We start from the raw sequence: 19,864 nt of genomic DNA, 5'->3' as shown, positions 1-19,864 counted from the left end.
CAAGGAGTCACGTTTCGTGCCAGAACTGAGTACCCCGTGTAAGCGCATTTATTAACCAAGAAAAAAAAACGCGTCACAGCCGGTGTAATAGAGATTAAAAAATTATGGGGTTTTACTTGCCACAACCATGATCTGATTATGAGGCACACCGCACTGGGGGACACCGGAAATTTGGACCACCTGGGGTTCTTTAACGTGCAGCTAAACATAAGTACACGATTAAGTATTTCTGCGTGGGATTCTGAGGACGTTTGTGTTATTATTATTACGCAAGACTAAAAAAAAAAAAACAGTCTCACGCATGAGCGCGGCACACAGCCAGTCGGCGCGCTTTTTGTCGGTCTTTTCTGACTTTGCATTTGCGTCCAGAATGGCGCAATAGATATGCGCAATACGCACTCTCCAGCTGATTTTACATCATTAATGCGTGGATGCATATATGCACATTTGGTCCGTAAAAGTGGTGTTATAAATTTGATAACTCAGTCGGTTTGGTGCCTATCAACCAATATATTACATATATATCCTCGTGACTGCCCTTGTAGAACACATTGCACATTGCCTTCTACATTTATTTTATAAATTCCATCGGAAGTGATTACGCAAACGATTCATTCTGGGTATGAAGTACGGTGCATGTGTAAATGTAAAGAAGTGGTTTACTCAAGTACTTGTCATCTGCTTTCGAGGAATTTGACACCCAATCAACCGAGACCTTTGTGTCGTCCCAGACGGCCGAAAGCAGCCTTGAGTTGTGTTTCGAAATCACTGAGATTACGTAAAAATACCGGAAGTGGCAGCAACATGGCAATGTACTACACGTTGTTCCAGATTCGTGTCTGCGTTTAAGCAATTAAATGCAGTTGTTACCGTAGCAAACATGATGAGCTGATGGAAATAGAGATTTTTTTCACGTACGTGAAGACGCAGCTTTTTGCATCTAACAGTGGTATTCAAATTTAAAATTGTTTTTTTTTTCAAGTTCAAACATTCCAGTACACAATGAAAACCATATTGAAGAGCGATTATATCCAATGTCGGCGTTCAAGCCTGAGAAATATATATATATATATATATATATATATATATATACCCACACAAGCACAAGCACATCTGCGCGCGCAAGATAACTTGTGTACTCCTGCGCACAAAACGAAACACACAAACATTCCTTGCGTGCTCGTACTACTAGCAAAATATCACTGAATGAATTGATTTCGTCCACCGATGGTCACGTGGCAGTTATAAAAGCTTCCAATGTGTTCAACGAGCAAAGGGGGGTAGCTCATGCTCTGAGATTACGAGAACGAATCGGAGTTGGGTAGGTGATGCAGTGCGTAGAGTAGATAACTGGTGGCCTATCAGAGTACTGTCTCAAAGTCGCGTGTCAAGGTTCCGAACAGAAGGGAAGTGCTGTCATGAATGGCAGAGAAGTAGGTGGTACGATGAAAACGGAAAATTTGCCGGTATAGGATGCAGTCAGCTTATTCAAGACAGAGACAATTCGATATCACTCGTAGATGCATTCTTGAACTGGAGTATGCATCAGATAGGTGGTAAAAGTCCCGATTAGTTGATCTTGGTTTATTCGGAGTTTATTTATTAATGTGTTGTACTTTCAGACTTCCATAACGCATTTCTTTCTTTGTTTCTACTTCTAGTGATTTTCGACAAAAAAGTTTTTTATTACAACACATGTTCTTCGTGCATTATTATAAATGCTCCTCGTGTTAATCTCTTGAAATGCATCCAGGATAAGAAAAATGTAGACATACAGCTAAGTTCGAACAAGTGCAATCGCATACGCCGGTGTGAAATATGGCTCTATGTAAGGCTGCACAGCGTGGATAAATATTTTACGACCAACGAGCTTGTTTTCTCGTCGGAATACATAAACTTTTAGGGCCTCGTAAAGCCCGTTTCGACAGATCTCGTCGCTACACGAGAGATGGATGGATCCTATGAGCGCCCCTTTGAAATAGGGCGGTGGGTTGCGCCACCAAGCTCTGTTCCTTGTTTTGCCTAATCTCCGACGTATATTTGCTGGTTCTATTTGTTTGTGTGATGTGTCTGTGTTGTTGCGGGTATTTGTTTTAATACTGCGCAGAATTTCATATTTCTAAGTTCGTATTACTGCCTCTCTGCTGCGAACACTCTCTAGAGGGTTGAGAACCTATATTTACACAGGTTTAGAAGTGAGAGCACTTGCATTTTCGAGAGATCTTATCTTTTGCACACGGCACTTAGAAACTCTTGACGAGGCGCCGCTGTGGCCCAGTGGCTGCCGCCCTGTGCTGCTGAACACGAGGCCACGGGTTCAACCCAGGCCACTGCGGCCGCGTTCTAATATGGATGGAATGCAAAGGGCTTGCGTACTGCGTTTATCGTGCACATTATTGTTATCGTGCCCAGGAGGTGAAAAGTAACACAGCGTCCTCCACTACGGAGTCGCTCATAATCCACAGTTCAATTCCTGGGCGTTCAATCCCGGGATCTGAACTCTAATAGCGAGCCTAGTTGCATACACATTATTTGGAAACCAATATCGCACCGTGCTTTTTAGTTGCGTTTTCTTATCCATAATATTACCAGCTATAAACAGAAGCGATTCCAGAAAGTGAGGTAAATGTTTGCAGTAAAATTGCGCCCCATGACAATTTACTTTTTTTTTAGCATAGGATACTAAAAAGAACGGTGCTGCGCGCTTCTTTGTGGCTATTGTTAAAAATCAAATGATTTTGAGCTCTGTGGTCACTCTTTGCTTGCGCTGGACAATCACTACGCCTTAAGCATGAATCGAAAAAGCGAGTTATATAAAGAAAAATACAGAAATGGACCCAAAAGTTATAGGGTAGGCTGTATCGGAGAAGAAGCCACCGTAGGGTTCGGTAAATGCGTTGTGCGTACTGCCGAGGGTGAATGGGCAATAGGCACCCTGAAGTGCAGTTTGCATGTGACCTCTGTGCCATCTGCAAGTGAAACTCGGTCGTAGCTACAGGAAATTTGTCAATAGGCACCTTGAGCTGAAGCTTTTCAGAATGGTCAGCAGCGCCAGAACACACGGCCTAACAAACGGTGGAAGCAAAACGGCAGAGGCATTCGCCGTCACCCTTTCGGTCGCTTATCACGACGCACTTCAGTCTGAGTTGTGAAAATGTCCAAGTGTGCATATTTTGCATATGACTCCACATGTTTTCGATCGATATCAGAAGCGCGAAAAATTGGGAGCTTGACAGTGAACCGTTGCCTGTACTTTTTGTGGGTAGCAAGGAATCGAGGGTCAGCGAGAGAATTCGAAGCAATTGGTTTAGAGCCACTTTTCAGACGCCATTGCCTCGCGTGAACCCTGATTAGTCCAAGCAAATTCGCTCCATTGCCCTAAAGCTAGCCGTAAGGCAGCTTTGCCTCAGCGTGACAGTACCAACGGCGGTGCACCCTTTACAGGGGCATAATGCAATGCGAATAAATTTTACTATACTGGCGTGAATTACGTCCATACCGCGGACTTTACCTACTCTGAGACTATTTTCGCTTTAGCAATTATATGGACACTTCAACCGGATTTCTGCCGTCGGCGTCGCCGTCGCCGTGAGGTTCCGTATAGATAAAATCTTCGCCGCGCGCCGTACGCCCGAGCGGAAGCGTGTGGGGACGCGCGTTATCACGGAGAGCGAACGCACTCAATCTCCCACGCGCAAGCAAGGAAGCGGGAAGCCAGCGCCGGAGGAAGCAGGGGGGGGGGGGAGGGCACTTCTACTCTGCCAACAACCGCGCTCGTCGCTCGCCCGCACCATCTCTTATCTCTCCCACGCGCAAGCAAGGAAGCGGGAAGCCAGCGCCAGAGGGAGCAGGGGGGGGGGTGGAGGGCACTTCTACTCTGCCAACCGCGCTCGTCGCTCGCCCGCACCGTCTCTTATCTCTCCCACGCGCAAGCAAGGAAGTGGGAAGCCAGCGCCAGAGGGAGCGGGGGGGGGCGCACTTCTACTCTGCCAACAACCGCACTCGTCGCTCGCCCGCACCGTCTCTTATCTCCACACGGCTCTGACCTTTATGCACTGTGCATTCGCCGCTCATTTTCTGTTGAAGCGATAGACCGCACGTACCTTCGCCCGCTGCAGCGTATGCGCTTGCTGCCAGCGTTTTGACAGTCGTTGTCTGCAGCCATTCAGTGTGATCTATTCATGTTTGTGCGCGCTCACACCACACTTGTTCATTCAGTTAGCAATAGTCGGGCCACATTTTCCAACGCACGCTACACATGTAATGCTGCCCGGAGCGGCAGTGCAGCGCTACAGGTGTGTCCCTTCGCACGCGCTGCCCACGGGAAGCGCTTCTCATCAACACCACCGTTTCACACGCGCCTTTTCGTGGTCATCGAGTCTCTCTTCATGTCGGTCTACTTACGCCGCAGCACACCTGCTTACTTAACCAACTCATGTTTACTACAACTCATATTGCTACCATTTTTCGTTGATACCTACATTTTGATATCTCTTGTGACTGGCTGCGACATTTAGTAGGCACGAAAGGGCCTTTTTTTCTTGCAAGTGGTTACAAGTTATCCAGATTCAAGATACGACCAACCCGTGTGAAGTCAGTTAAGAAGACATTGTCTTCAAAATGGGTTACAAAGGAAAAAAAGCACATAAATTTTTTGCCGCGTCATAGACCAGTCCGGCTCGTAGTAGAGGTTAACTAGGTTCTCTCAAATTGAGAGAGAGAGAGAGAGAGAGTGCGGCGGAGCTACAATTTCTCCTACTGTCTTTGAACTCACTGCATAAATTTTGGGGACAGGTCTCACTCATACATACATACATACATACATACATACATACATACATACATACATACATACATACATACATACATACATACATACATACATACATACATACATACATGCATACATACATACATACATACATACATACATACATACATACATACATACACACCGACACATGTGTGCCTAAAATATAGATTCCACTCGTAGCCTGGAATTTAAGTGTAACGAATGTTAAATATGAGCCCCAAAACGCTAAGCATACTGTATTAAAAACCAGTTGCAGTACTTCATATGCGCTCATTACACTCGAAAAAGTGGAACTCATGAGATGGCGTTAGCAATACTGCCTTCATTAGCAAGGTCGCCAAAAATATACAAAACTGACAGAAAGCATTTGCCAACTGTGCTCTTCAAAACAAGACACCTTACTTTCACAACTAATGCAGATGCCTCGCTTATCGTGCATAACTAGTTAGCTTCATAATTACGCCGACTAACGTGAACTGGCGCCAGTCATGTTTTTTCATGCGAGATAGTTTCAATACTTGCTCAAGGAAGCGGCGTTCCATATCTGCTTTATTATACGTATTGCCAATCTCTGCTGTGCACGCTGCGCGAACTTTCTTGCGCCTATTATGACACTTCACTAGCAACGAAATTTAATGTATTCTTTCTCCCAGTATCTAGGTAACCATCTATATAAAGTGTATTCGAAGCTCCAGTGTCACTTCCCTGTAATATGTCTCCGGACGCTAAGCTGTATAGGATTATCCACGCGATTGCCTTTTTGCTTGAGCCAAGATTATAAGGGATTTGTTCGGTACGCTTTTGAGAAATGGAAATAGCAGTGCTAATTAAGAGCCGGTCACACTAAGTCGGTTCGACTTCTCCCACTCAAAACTTAAAAGACAGACAGAGGGGGGGAAACGCAGCATATGTTTTCCACGTTAGATAAAATGCAGAATAAATTCCAGGCTTTGAACGTACGCTCCCCATAAACACACACAAAAAAGCACCCGAGCCAATGATGGAATGCCGCTGATGCCTTTGAAATTTTAACTCAAGGAAGCAAAATGCAAACTTTAACGAGAAAGGATTTTCAAAAAGTCAAAACAAAACGTGCGTAACTGAAGTCGTACCATGCAGCATTTTTCAATTCGCTTACTTCAAGCATTTTTTTCGTAGCAGAAGGCAATCTTGAAACAGCGTCTGCAGAACGCTGAGGAAACACGTGCTTGTTCACGGACGCTTCAGCAGAGAAACACGGGTAATAAATTCATCGAGCGCATTCCCCGTGCTCATTCGGGGTATTACAAACGGTAAAGCCAATCAATTTTATCTGCGAACGTACACGAATGGGCCACGCAAAGCCGTATGGAAGCTGGCTTTGTATTACTTATGCAGGCCAGCATTATCAGCCGCCTCACCACCAGATTAATCACGTCCGCTGCAAGTTAAATGCATTTGTGACTCCCAGCTTTATTCTGAATATTCATCGACGTCCTAGAGATATACCTGTGATGATATGGCACAAGTCATTATCATTTCATTTGAGCACCGATAGATATATGAAAATGGACTCGAAATAAAGTTGAAGCATTTAAGATTCCGAAAAATTATACAAATAGCATAGGTTTATTTCCGATGCTTCTCGAACATAAAATCAGAAGACTTCTAAAATGTGCTGGTTTGGAAAGGATACATTTAAACGTCGACTAAAGTTTGTCTTAAGATGTTTAATCCACCGTCGTCTGGAATATGGTGACGTCAAGAAAAAAATATTCTGACGCCAAATAAGAATGTGGCACGACAAGAGCCCATGACATGGGGGTGACACATAATTTGGAACAAAGGTACGAACCTATTTATTTTTTTGATCAGTGGTCATCGTGACGATGGGCACGCACACATATTCTCGTATAACCTCTGTTATTAAATGCATCCGTCACGTAAGGCAATGAATGGTTCATACCCCCTTGAGCAATGGCTCATACCCCGAAAACGCGACCTCCCCATTACGACGACAAAAGACAAATGAAATTCTACGCTAGAATCGTGAGCGGCAATGGAGCCAGCTGCAGAAGTAGACGACGACGCTTGAGTAATTGCTGATGATAATTTTTTTGTTGATGGACAAGAAAAATGCACAGCACCCCAGCCATAAACAGCTTCGCTGTAGAATTCCTTCGCCGATGTGTACGAATCTGAAAACTTACATATCATAAACAGTGACACTGTATGGGCGAGTGCTCACAACCTTCAGAAGTACAAGATGGTCTATTTGCTGGCTCACAGCCTGGATCAAACGCAGCACCAGTTGCTACTGCGTTCAAGCATGGTAATGCATGACAGCTTCCACGGCAACACGATCACGTCGGCTTTCAAGGCCTCAGCCATAGAAACCCATCGCTGAACTCGGACGTGGGACTTTGTTAACGGGACGGGGAAAATGGAAACTACGGATAACTGGTTTAAAAAATACGCGCATACAGTTGTATACTAGCACAAGATTTATGCGAGGGAAGAACTTAAATTTTCCAATCATTGATCATTACGTCTCGAAGCAAATGCGGTATTCCCGTCACATTTTACGTTTTACATTTACGTTTGATATGAGCCATGCTAACGCAAAGAAACAGTACCGTAAATATCTTGCCCAGCTTCGCTGTAATAATCAATTAGCGCTATGGGTAGCAGGTAGAGGCTTTGTACGAACGGATGTAGCTGATGTATTATGACGTCACGACGCCTTCACCTCCAGGGTGCTCAAAGTGAAACTTTTCCTTAAAAGCAGCAGTAACTTATTTAGTGTGCTCTGCGGCTAGTCATTAGTTTTTTTTTATTTTCGTAGGTAGAGAATGCTCATATATTCGGCCTAATCTTATGCTACGAAATAAAGGTAAAAAATGTTATGTAAGTACAGCTTTAGGTCATAAGAAGCTTCACTTCTGGAAATCCAGCTACCAGTGAATGATTTCAAATCAGCGCGTGCTTTCCCTCTATCTCTCTCCCAGAATTTCCCTAGTGTTCTCATGTCCTTTTTTAAATGTATCAGTATTTCTATGGTTACCCAATGAGAAAACTTCCGCGGGTCCGTCCTTCGCTTAAGACGATCGCTTTCAAAATAAAGCCATCAGCAATGTTTTCGCCAGCTGTTGAAGAAGACGACGACAAACTTGTGAGCCGTGGCACGAGCGCGCCTCTGCGACCACGTGACGTGTCCAATGAGGCACGCACTAAGCAAACCTTTAGTAAGCTAGAACTGTGAAGCAGCCGTGGCTTCGAATCGGAACGTCATCGGGGCACCTGGGGCCGCCACCTGCAGTAGTTTGCTTGCTTGATCAGTTCACGTGCGCCGCCTTCTGCAGCAGTTCGTGTGGCCGCAGGGTTGTCGCATTTACCGTAACGGCGCCAATACGACCGCAACCACTGGCAGTGCTAGGATTACCAGCAGTGTTCAGTGTGAGCACTCAACACCACGTCGCTACTACGACATGCTCACGCATCATTCCGATAACTCCCTGAGGGGATTCTACGTAACTGTTTAGCTATTTCTCAAGCTTCTTAATTGTCATATGTGTTGCTGCTTCATAGATCAGGGCTGATAGGATGCGCGGGTAGCATGCATTTCTCTTCAAGGATAGCGAAAGCAAGAAATCAAAGACAGATCATACAGCAGATAAAATTGTTGTCTGCACTCTGTGTGGGTAGCAGGGAATCAAGGCTCAGCGAGAGAATTGAAGCCACGAGTTCAAAATAATTTTTGTTGCTGTGCCAGAATTCATTTTGGCCTCCAACAAGAATGCCACGGTGCATACGCGCATAGAAAAGTGTAGTAAAACTCAACAAGTCTACTTTAGTGATAACAAAACGTACGTTTTGATAACAAACGTACGTAGGTTTCAGTAGACCCAAATTATAATAACTGTCATGGGAATAGCGTTGTCTGAACTGTTTGTGGGCAGCAGAGAACCAAGGGTCAGAGATAGAATTAAAGCAATGACTTAAAGATAGGTCTTGTTTCTATGCCGCATTTCATTTTGTTCGAAGGTGCCACGATGCATATGCGCCATTAAGAATATACGAAAACTCTACTCGGCCTGCTCTACAGGTAACAAGGCGTGCGTTTTGATAACCACCATGCGTAGGTTTGAGTAGAACCGTATCAACCGTGTCACAGAAAATCCAATATCGGTGTTGGCGCCGGCGTCAGCGGAGGGGTCCTTGAGCTAAAAATTTCCATGCAATTTTAGGTATATGTATATGCCATGCCTTGCTATGTGACATGCGGTATATGCGGGTTATTTTGCCACATCATTCTATCACTAAGGTTGCTGATACCTTGTCTTAGATTCTTTACAAAGTTATTCCTCGGAATTTTGAGAATGACAGTGCACAAACAGATGTCATGAAGCTAAACACCGACAGCCCATGTCTTTCATGTTAGATCTTCTCAGACTGATATATTAAAAGCGTGAAAAACACCAGAAACCTGAAAATGATGTAACGTCTTTGGGCGCGGCTGTTCACTACCTCTTGGAACGGCCTACGCAAGAGGACGTGTTTCTGACAAAATGCTTGTCTTCGTGCACAGCGTTCGCCGCCAGCGTTTCCCAGTAAACATTACCCCTACATATGCTGCAGTTGCCGGGATGCGTGAGAAGCACTCAGGAGTCTTTGAATGCGAGGAGGAAAGCGGAGTGGAAGGTGCGGCTAGCGCAACCAGGAGGCGGAAAGTGGAGGAGGTTATGGCAAAAGGGTGAGGGGAAAAGCGGAGTGCCGGCGGTGATCACACCAGGCAAGCAGCCAGCGCAGAAACAAAGTGCTGGCGTGGGCGATGGACTCACTGCGCATGCGCTACATCGCCTGCGGCGCCACCGCCGCTAGAGATGGCGCCTTCTAGGGTTCACGCCATGGGGGAACGAAAATATAGGAGGGAGCATACCGGAACGCGATTGTCGCCGACTGTGGTGGCCCAACACGTGATGAAAACGTCAGAGCACGGAGGATACGTCAGAGCGAGCGGTAAGTTTTAGTACTCCCAGTTGATTTTTTTTTTTTGCCGTACACATTCGAAACTAATTGAAACTCTTCAAATCATGGAGGAAAGAAACAAAACATGCTTCAAATGAACAAAAACAAAACCAAGAAAAAAAACAAAGAAAAATCTTGTCTTTCCTGCATGTGAGCAACTGCCGGCGAGTGCGCACCGAATGAAAACTACTGGTATCCAAACGTCTCGGCAAATCTTGATTCTCCGTGCTCTCCACGCAAGAGGTCACGTTTTGGGCCACCACTGCTGGCTACACGAAGCGTTCGCTTGTTAAGGCTGGCTGCGTGACATAATGCTCCCTCCTATATTTTTATTCCTCCATGGGTCAAGCTTTCTTTCTGAACAATAAGCTATGCAGCCATTGGAAATGCTGTTCTGCCACTGCAGCTAAACAAGCTGCCCGAGCCAGAGGCTCAATGCCTCCACCCTGTCGTTCAGAATCAAATTCTTTGCCATAATTTATCGCGAATTCAAAACACCTAAAATTCTGCGCTCAAAATTCGTAGTAGGGAGTATCGTAATCGTCGGTGAATGTTTTGCAACACCTACTGTTAGGGACCTTTGCCATGCACACAGATCTTAAGTCCTAGCTTTCCCCCTTGGTTTCCAGGAAATAACACTATCACCCATTCAGGCAATATCAATCAGTGGATCAAAGCAGAGGCGTCACCTTTCTGCGATTGGCCTCCTGTCGGCGCAGGCTTCCTTGCCTGGTGAGAGCAATGCCCTTGAGCAGACAGCGAGCGATGCGGGCGCACGTCCAGCCTATGAACGCCAGTGGCAGCAGGTACATCAGCACGAACAGGCTCGTGTAGTAGCCCCTGCATTGTGGTCGAGGCGACCGTTCATTTAAATGGACAGTTTCATTTAAACCTGAGTGTCTTCGCGTTTTCGTGGTTGTGGTGTCCGCGTTCGGGCGGGTTTGCCTTGGAAGATTGAACCTAACACGGGGGGTCACGCGGCGCACTTTCTATCGCGATACAGCCCGATCCGGATCAAGTTTCTTCGCGTGATTGGCTCCTTTGCGCAAGCTGCATGAGGGAACCAATCGCAGTCGAGAATTTCTATGCGGATCGGCCTTCATCACGATCGAAAGTCGTTGTGTGACACCGGTGTGGTATCTCATTGGCCTGGAAACACTTAAATTTTGTAAAATTGCAGGAATATTTTTTTGCATGGGAACTGCAAAACTTTGGGCTCTTTATGGTTTTCTTAATTGTACCTTCTATTATCCGCAACATTTCGCACATAATTATTATCCTAGAGGAGAGGAGTAGCCAGCACAATCTGCAGCCGCCAACAACTGTTTATATACAGTTATAAATGATTGCCCAATCATGGCACAAATTAGAATTTTTATATCAGCTACCTATTTACGTGCACTTTATAGAGTAGTATTGCATAACAAGGTTTTTCGCACTACAGGTTTTTGGCGTTCAGGCATTTATTTTGCGTTGTTGCACTTGGAAAACCGAGAAGGGGACTCGCGCGAAGTGTTTCATTCGTGGTTCTAAATTCACCCGCGGTTGTGGATCTCCTCTCAAGTGAAAGCAAATGGCCGACGAGTTCGCGTGCTAGCCGGGCCTCCAATAAAAGTTATTTCACTCACTCACTCACAGTAGATTACGACGTGGCGATCGTAAACAGTTCCGCGTTAGTGTTACCACTTTGGCACGAGATGCTTCAGTTTGCTGTAAATTGGTAGCGCAGGTGGTGCCAGCCACGCTCACCTCCTAAAGCTTGGCTCGAGCGTGATGAGGCAGCTTCGCCTCGAGATGCTGCCGTATTGTGACCACAGAGTGTCGGACTCTGCTCTCGCCGGCTGCAGGAACGGCGACGCCAGCAGACACGGGGCTGCCCAGACTCCCAGCAAGATACGCTTGGCGCGGGCCTTGCTCTGCTGGGCTCGAGATACGAGAGGATGCACGATGGCCAGATACCTGCGCATCATGCCAGGAACAGATCTCACCGATACGAACCATCCATGTGGTGAGAGAACGGGCTATTGCGCGAATCTTATGAACACTCAATCACTCAGACGTTAACACACACATTTATTGCAATTGTATTTTTTTGCGTGTACCCACCGACCATCCTTGTATGGAAGCAAACAGCTGGCCTTTCGAGTCAAGGAGTGAAGTGAGAGAAGATCAAGGAGAGATAGGGAAAATGCTAGACTGCAATACATGCACGTAGTAAAAATGTACGGACACTTAAATAACAGTAACAACTTACAGTTGTTAGTGGGTGAAATCGCCACCCCTTTTCAAAGGGGATACATACATACATACATACATACATACATACATACATACATACATACACACATACATACATACATACATACATACATACATACATACATACATACATACATACATACATACATACATACATACATACATACATACATACATACATACATACATACTGTAATATGTATTTTTCTACTTCGAACTCTTTTTCTCAAAAAAGAAGCTCACAAAAGCTACTCGAATCACGCCTATACAGAACAATGATCTGCTTAGCCGACAGAATCTGCAATAAATTGATACCAAATAAAAGGTTAAATAACCTGCTTACATTAATTACCTTCCGAGTTAGACACTTTAGGGCACATTTTTGTGTAGTACATGTAGTTAGGTTATGTAGTGAATGGATTGCTTTCATTTTTTTGTTGCAAGTAATGTGCGCTTGGGCAAATATTCTGTAGAGACGCGATGCAGGTAACTTTCCTGTGTTTTATTGCGATAGCAATTATATGGACACTTCAACGGGATTTTTGCCGTCGGCGTCGTCGTCGCCGTCGCCGTCAGGTTCCGTATAGATTCCAAGGGCGATAAAATCGTCGCCGCGCGCCATACGAGTAAAAGCGCGCGGGGGACGCGCGCTATCACGGAGAGCCAACGCACGGCGGAAAGCAAGCGCGATTGTCGCCCAAAAGGCCGTGGGGGTATGGGGGGAGAGAGGCGGGGCGACGCTGTGCTACGGCATCAAATGCTTATTTTGCAACCCAGCGCAAGGAGAAGTGGCAACGCAATCTCCCACGCGAAAGCAAAAAAAAAAAAAAAAGCGCGGAGGCAGCGCGGGAGGGACGGGGGGTACAGCTTCAACTCTGCCAACAAATACGCTTGCACTGGCTGTGGTGCCGTCGCCCGCACCGTCTCTTTATCTCCACCACGGCCGGGCTCGACTGGCGCGCGCACTCGCTTCGTAAGAAGCGAGCGAGCGCGCGCGCCAGTCGAGCCCGGCCGTGTCTCCACACGGCTCTGACCTTTATCCGCTGTCCATTCTCCGCTCAGTTTCCGTTGAAGCGATAGACCGCACGATTCTTCGCCCGCTGCAGCGGCCGCGCCAGCGTTTTGACAGTCGTTGTCTGCGGTCATTCAGTGTGATCTATTCATGTTTGCTTGTGCGCGATGACACCACGCTTGTCAATTCAGTTAGAAAGCGAATGTGTCCAAGTTTATGCGGCTGATAAAACTACTCTACTATCCCTACTCCGAATAGCTCTCTACCAATTTGCTATCGCAATTGATGCTTCGCCTTTCGGGCGAAACTGCGACATTTTTTTTAATGTTCGAAGTAAAAAAAAAAAAAGACGCACTGTAGTAAATCCACACTTGCATAATACCAGTGGCGTATCCGGGGGAGGGGGGAAGGGCAGACAGGGCACGTTCCCATTCAACCAAAATGTTTGCGCCAATATGCAGTCTCCCCCTTCCCCCCCCACCCCCCCACCCCCCGTCTTTTTGGGGCCTAAGGGTTGCCTCCACCCGGAAAATTTGTAGCTGCACGAAAAAAAAAATACTTTTTTAAGGTAGCTGAGTGCTGGTTGTGGGTTAAGCGTCCATCGTCGAAAGTATTTTTTGCTCGTTTGTCATGACGTCCCCAAACATGCCATCAATCTTTAAAACTAGTTTACCCTTGCGCATTACATCTTTTTTTCTGCACACGATTGGAAATCTCCGTCTCCCGCTGCTAAAAAAAAGAGCGGAAATGTCCATGATTAATGTTGATCAAGTCTGCTGACCAGTTAGTATGAATTCTCATACGTTATTAATACTAAACTAAACGTAAGCTAATAAGTTTGCAAGTGAAAGAAGCATCAGGCATGTACCTCCGACAAAGGATATAAAATCAGCAAGACAGGCGCAACTACACATTTACTTTAATTTCTGCTAAGGATACTTTGGCTTCGCACACAAAATTGCCCTCGTTAGAAATATATTCGCATAGCTTTCTGTGGAGGTTTCAATGCCTTTACGCGCGAAAGTCTCCTCGCTCAACATGTAATTATTTGACTTTCTGTCGACATACTGTTGCTTAAGTTGCCCACGCAAATGTCCTCGTTTAATAAACGTTGCGTACATGCATGGAGGCGCCCATGCGAACGCATCCATGCAAGCATGTGGATTATATGCTTCTGAAAGACTTTCTCACTCGTGACGTTTTCTATTTTCTTACACTGAACCCTAGAGGACGCGTCGTGTCTTCTTTAGGTTCTTTAACTAAAACTTACTTGTATCTGCGAATCAGCCAACTGAGCAGGTACTCTTTCAATGGCCTTTTTAATGGCTCTGGTTGTCTGTCCCAGAAACGCTTCTGAGCCTATGTTGTATTTCTTGAATCAGACAAAAACAAATCTGTGTTGAATCCTATCTTTCTTTTCTTCCGCGAGAACGCAGCGAAATAAAAACAAAACAAGCAATAAACATATTTACTATGCGTCTTATGCGAATGAACTTAACGACTCGTTTGTGGAAAACGAATTCAGTCACGCCTGCAATGTACCAGATTGAGTAAGGTTCTGATAATCATCACTTTCTAAGCATAAAAGCTACTGGAAAATGACACTAGAAGCGAAACATAGTGAAACAAGTTATCATAGGATTCGCGCGGGAAATATTGCCGAGAACGTCTCATGGAAATTATGTTTGAATAAATGCGAACGTCTGGTGGGAGATTACTGATTCATGGAATACCTCTCTCGGGTAATAACATTAGGCTGCTATATTTCTACGTGTGTGTGCGTCGCTTTAAATTTCGCAATTTATTTCTAGATTCTCCGACATATTCTCAAGTCCAATTCATTTCCGACACCCTTAAACGGGTCCGAACATTTCGCTCGTGATCAACCCAACAACCCACTCATGCAGACATTGAAGAATATGGCATTTGAAATCAGGGAAAGCAACCTTTAAACTCCTTGAACAGAACGACGGATTAGATTTGAAAGAACGTTCAATCTCAGAGGGTTTTGCTGCAACAAAAGTGTTCTCAGGTTTCAGAGTATCAATCGGGTTACTTTCAAAGAGCGAGGTTGTATAGATAGCCGCCCATGCGGTATCAGTATTGAGGTATTGATCTGTCGTCACCGCGATTTTGTCACTTCGATGAGTGCGTCCGTGTAGAGAGTGACTTAGTGTCCCCACTTTCTTCATCGAAACTGAAAGCCCAACTTTTCGCGACAGTGCACACACGTATAAAAGAAGTCGCGCTGCTCTCCTGTCTTCGATCCACATCACCGAGCGCTACTACAACTCGCATAGCTCAATAGCTTGCAGCTGAGAGACATGTGTGTGACAGGAGGCGACAAAGAGTGGCGGAGAGTAAGAAATAACAATGTTTCCTCCATGCTTAAAATATTTACAGCCCAGAGCAAACCATTTCCTCGTCCGACAGCGTCAGTGCCTGATCGAGAATCGTGGAACACATCAAACATGTCGAAATTTAAATCTGCTATTGCTTAACCAAAACTTTCTAGCACGGATTCCAAGAATCTAGATGGGACACATAAAAATATGTTACATCAGCCGTCGACTGATGAGTAGGCTTTCGGTTACCAGTTTATGATTTATGGTTTAGGTGAGAGAAAACTTGCAATGCTGCTTGTAGCTCCGTTGGCTACAGGCCGTCTTGGCGAAACGTCATATTGATTGATCAGTTTGATTTCCATTCTAAAGAAAGGGGCGAGCTCTGGGAGACGCTGTAATAATGTAGAGTCCTCCAGAATAATACGAATTCCTTTAGCTTTTTTTAAACATGCTCGGAAACCTCAACGCAGGAGAGCTCTTGTATACCAATACAAAGCAAATGTAGTCACCACGTCGTTTATCGAACGTTCTACTCTTGCTCATACGGAGAATGTCTTCTCATTTAGTCACCGCGCCAAGTATGCATAGTAATTTTAACGCATAGTCACTTACCCGTAAATGATACTTCGCATCGATATCTTTGATTCAAGAAAATTTTCGTTTTCGAGGTCCATGCACCAAGGTTATAATCTAGTAATGCTGTCCAGAACAAATTCCGGAACTTTATTCCGAAGCTGTAGAAGCAGGGAGTATGTTAAGACGTCATAATAACTATGTTTCATTTGTTCGTGAAGTGCATGTGGCTTACTTAGTCAATGGCCGGGGATAATAAAGTAGTGGCCTGTATTGAAGGCTACGTTCGACTTGTGTAACAAAGATGATCAAGCCAACATCAAACAAGTCGACTGCTCGAAATACGTTCGCTGACCTGTAATTTTAGCCTCCGCAATAGGATTCCAGGAGCAATATACGAAACACGCGTGAGATTCGAAGCCTCAATTCTTGAAGCTCTTCTTGGCTGAGATCAAAGAGAGCTAGAAGAGACACTCGAGCAAACGTCGCACTCTCTCTCTCTCTCTGTCATGTTGTGATAACAGAGCCCTTTGATGTAAGGCATCTACAAGTGTTATGTCCCTTGGGATTGGCTCTGTCGCCGTAAAGTACACAACCCCGATATCGAGGCTTCAAGGTTAACCGCACCGTGAACTGGAGATCATTGCAATTCGAGGGATCGTAGCTGTGAGGTAAGTTATAGGATGGAATGGTACATCACGTTTAAGCAACATATCGTTTCGTGCATTCATCGGGTACTTGGAGCTCGATGCAGGCCTCCATCTATAACGCATAACTAAATCGCTCATGCTACGTTCTGACTGCATTGTGCTTCATTACTTAATTTTACCAACTGGAAAATGAAAAATCGCTTTGCCTAACTGTAATTTGTTCGCAAGTGGAGGTAATTTACTTGTGATGTCCTCTATGTTTACAGCCTGTGCGTCGACATTCGTGGAGACCGTTCTTGCTTAAGATCAAAGAATATTTGAATTGACGTTTTTCTTTTTTTTTTGCTTTTATAGTCGCGCAACGTTGCTCGCATGGTGCTCGGAAACAAGTATTTTGAATTTAGTGAAAAAGTGTTGTACTTTTTGAAAAGAGAGTTTGCCTCAGGAATTACCTAATTAATCCTAAAATGTCTGTTTCCCCTTTTACAAGATTTGATGCTATTTACCTTATTAATTTATTTCCATACTCCCATGAAACCAGGCTGTTGTACGAAGGAAAGGGGAATAAAGGTATTCTTAAGTAGGGTACAAAGCAATCGCTTAATTAACAATTAACAAATGGCCTGATGAATAAAAGGTTCGAGGCACTTTTTGTCTGTCATAGCGGGGATGGAGCTGAATAGGCGGCTCCATCGATGCTAGTTGTCAGGCTGAAGAAATATCTTCAAGCGGTAGTTCGGCAAGACGCCCCAAAAACATTAAATTTATTATCCAAACGCAATGATACGTTGGAAGATAAGCTATAAGAAAATTTTTAGAAAGGCATCATTGTGATTATTATTCATACTGTTTTTCTTCATGGTAAGAACCACGAGACTAATATGTCCGCGAAAGGATGCACGCCTCTTCCATCAATCCCCAGTTGTAATGCAACTATCACTCTTAGCCTACTTCCCCCATTTTGACGTGCTGTCTCCTATCTATCCCCTAAAACGTCACTCGCACTCGCAAATAAAAAAGAATATGCATATCCCACTGATAAAAGTGAGAACACGGGCTGCTCTAGCTGACATAAAAAATGACTCGCCATCCTGGCAAGAAGAAAGTGGATCTCCAGCGAAGCTGTAGCAAAACCACCACTACAACTGCTGAGGGGGGTATGCAATGCTTTGTTATAGGTTCAGATGCTTGTTTTGAGGTTGTTCTTTATTGAAACGTATGGTGTTCTGTGTGTTGTATGGGTGATTGCAATTAATGTATGCACTGTTCGCTCCAATTTGCTGAGCACTTGTAGCCTCAGCGTTACGGGGGTATCAGCCATTGCATTTTATTTTTGCTTGCTTGCGGGCATTTGACTCATTGCATACGGGGGTGTATATGAGCCAGTGCATTCTTGCTTGCTCACGGGGGTATAAGCCATTGCTGATGACGATAGATGATTGTTGTGAGCTTGTTATTTATTGAAACGTACGCTGTTCTGTACGTTGTATACGCGATTCTAATGAATATATGCATGGTTCGCTTCAGTTTGCTGAGTGCTTGTAGCCTCTGAATTATGAGAGGGAAGAGCCATTGCATTTTTGCTTGATTAGGGGGGTATGAGCCATTGCTGATGATGATAATTTTTGTTCACAGACAGGACGCGAGAAATGCCGACCACAGAAAGGCTAACAGCTTCGCTGTAATAAAAATTATAACCTTAGGTCTGAAACAGATCTCAATGCAATCGTGACGTAGTTCGTTCGAAGTCAGATATGCAATATCCTGAGCATTCAGTACCAGCGGGATAAACTAGTTGCGATTAAGAGGCTGAACTTAGTAAAGCTTTCTTTGTGAAATCCAGTAAGCCGAAGCAATAAAGATCTGAGAGCGTCCCTTACAGATACGGTGTGTCGTGTTGCGTCCTCAAAACGGCAAGGGCATTTTTGGGGTGTTTTTCACGAAGCGACCGCATCACCAGCGCCCACATAGACGACGGAGCCCGGCGCTAACAAGTGACAGGAAACAAACAAGCTCCCTTCGAGGTGACAGGAACGACCGCATTCTGTGGAAGCGATAACGACTGTCAAGTCCAGGCTCCTCAAATTGCTACAAGCTAACCATTGCGAAGTTGCTACAAGAAGCCAACTTCGACGACTTCCGTGCAAACCGTTTGGGTCCCTGTCTCCCGATTTTCTCGTCATTGCATCGTAGGCGGGTTCGTAGGTTGGAAATCAGAGGCGGAGTCCGGTGGAATGGTGCGAAATAAAGGGTGGCATTTTTCTTACAGTTTGACCACTCCAATTGGCCTACACAAGGTCATCAAGTTCTCTCATCTAGTTACCTAGAGAAAACGACTGCCTAAAAGCGGACATTTTTAGTGAAGCAGAGTGTGTGCTCAGACATGTAATGTGTTCAGACATATAATGTACTCCGACATGGAGTGTGCTTCATATCCGTGGAGCCATTTGCGAGTTGTAAATATGTAAATAATACCAATTCGTCTCCTTCAACCTCCCGCCCTCATCTCCTCACCAACAAGCAACTCATGGTGATCAAGGCGGACGACGGCATGGGCCCGCTCAGTCAGATTAGTGCGACACCTGGATATAGCACAGGCTAGCTAACATCTTTTAAGTGCTCCGGCGGCGTTGCTAAGCGACCCTCTTAGTGACGCCCAACTCCGAACCACGAACCCCCGAACCACATCACAGCAGTCCATTCACAGTGCTTGAATGCTAGCAGTATTAACGTCGAGAGCGGTCGAGACATGGGTTCTGTGGGAATCTTTCTCTCTTGCGTCAATTCATACCAGTGTTTACATGATTGAAGGTACTTTCTTTTTTTTCACTGTAGTAGAAAAATTCCCGCGGCAAAAAGCTGCCTTGAATGAGCTTGACGTGGCTCGCGGCCTGTTTACAAAATTACAGCAGGGAATAGAAAATTCCATGCAGTTTTCACGTACATCATAAATCGGCACGCAGTAGACACGCAGCATTCGAATTGATAGAAATGGGACGAACTTGTCAAATAATGGTTTTTACATAACTTTTCTAACATTAAAATAAAGCATAGGGCTACAACACACTGCGAAACGAAAACAACACTATAGCAAGAACAGAAAAAAAAGCAAAGAACACTAAAATACGGAACAGTTATAGCAAAGTGCAGTCAACCGCAAAAGTTTACGGGAAGCAGAATCACTGAAAGTGGTGAATATTCGAGT

At 44.9% G+C, this 19,864-nt stretch overlaps 1 protein-coding gene across 1 annotated transcript in view; it reads right to left on the bottom strand.

Moving 5' to 3' along the window:
- Positions 1 to 19,864, bottom strand: part of LOC119463849 (galanin receptor type 1) — a 110,905-nt gene that overhangs the window by 25,051 nt on the left and 65,990 nt on the right. The window contains exons 2-3 of the mRNA XM_037724668.1: positions 11,570 to 11,779; positions 10,510 to 10,660 (exon numbers count right to left, since the gene is read on the bottom strand). Of these exons, the coding sequence (XP_037580596.1) occupies positions 10,510 to 10,660; positions 11,570 to 11,779 (361 nt within the window). The remainder of the gene's footprint in view (positions 1 to 10,509; positions 10,661 to 11,569; positions 11,780 to 19,864) is intronic.

The sequence above is a fragment of the Dermacentor silvarum genome, chromosome 9 (genome assembly GCF_013339745.2).
Source record: "Dermacentor silvarum isolate Dsil-2018 chromosome 9, BIME_Dsil_1.4, whole genome shotgun sequence".
Lineage (NCBI taxonomy): Eukaryota > Metazoa > Arthropoda > Arachnida > Ixodida > Ixodidae > Dermacentor > Dermacentor silvarum.
Note: the sequence above shows the minus strand (reverse complement) of the source record. Positions and strands in the feature narration are given on the sequence as shown.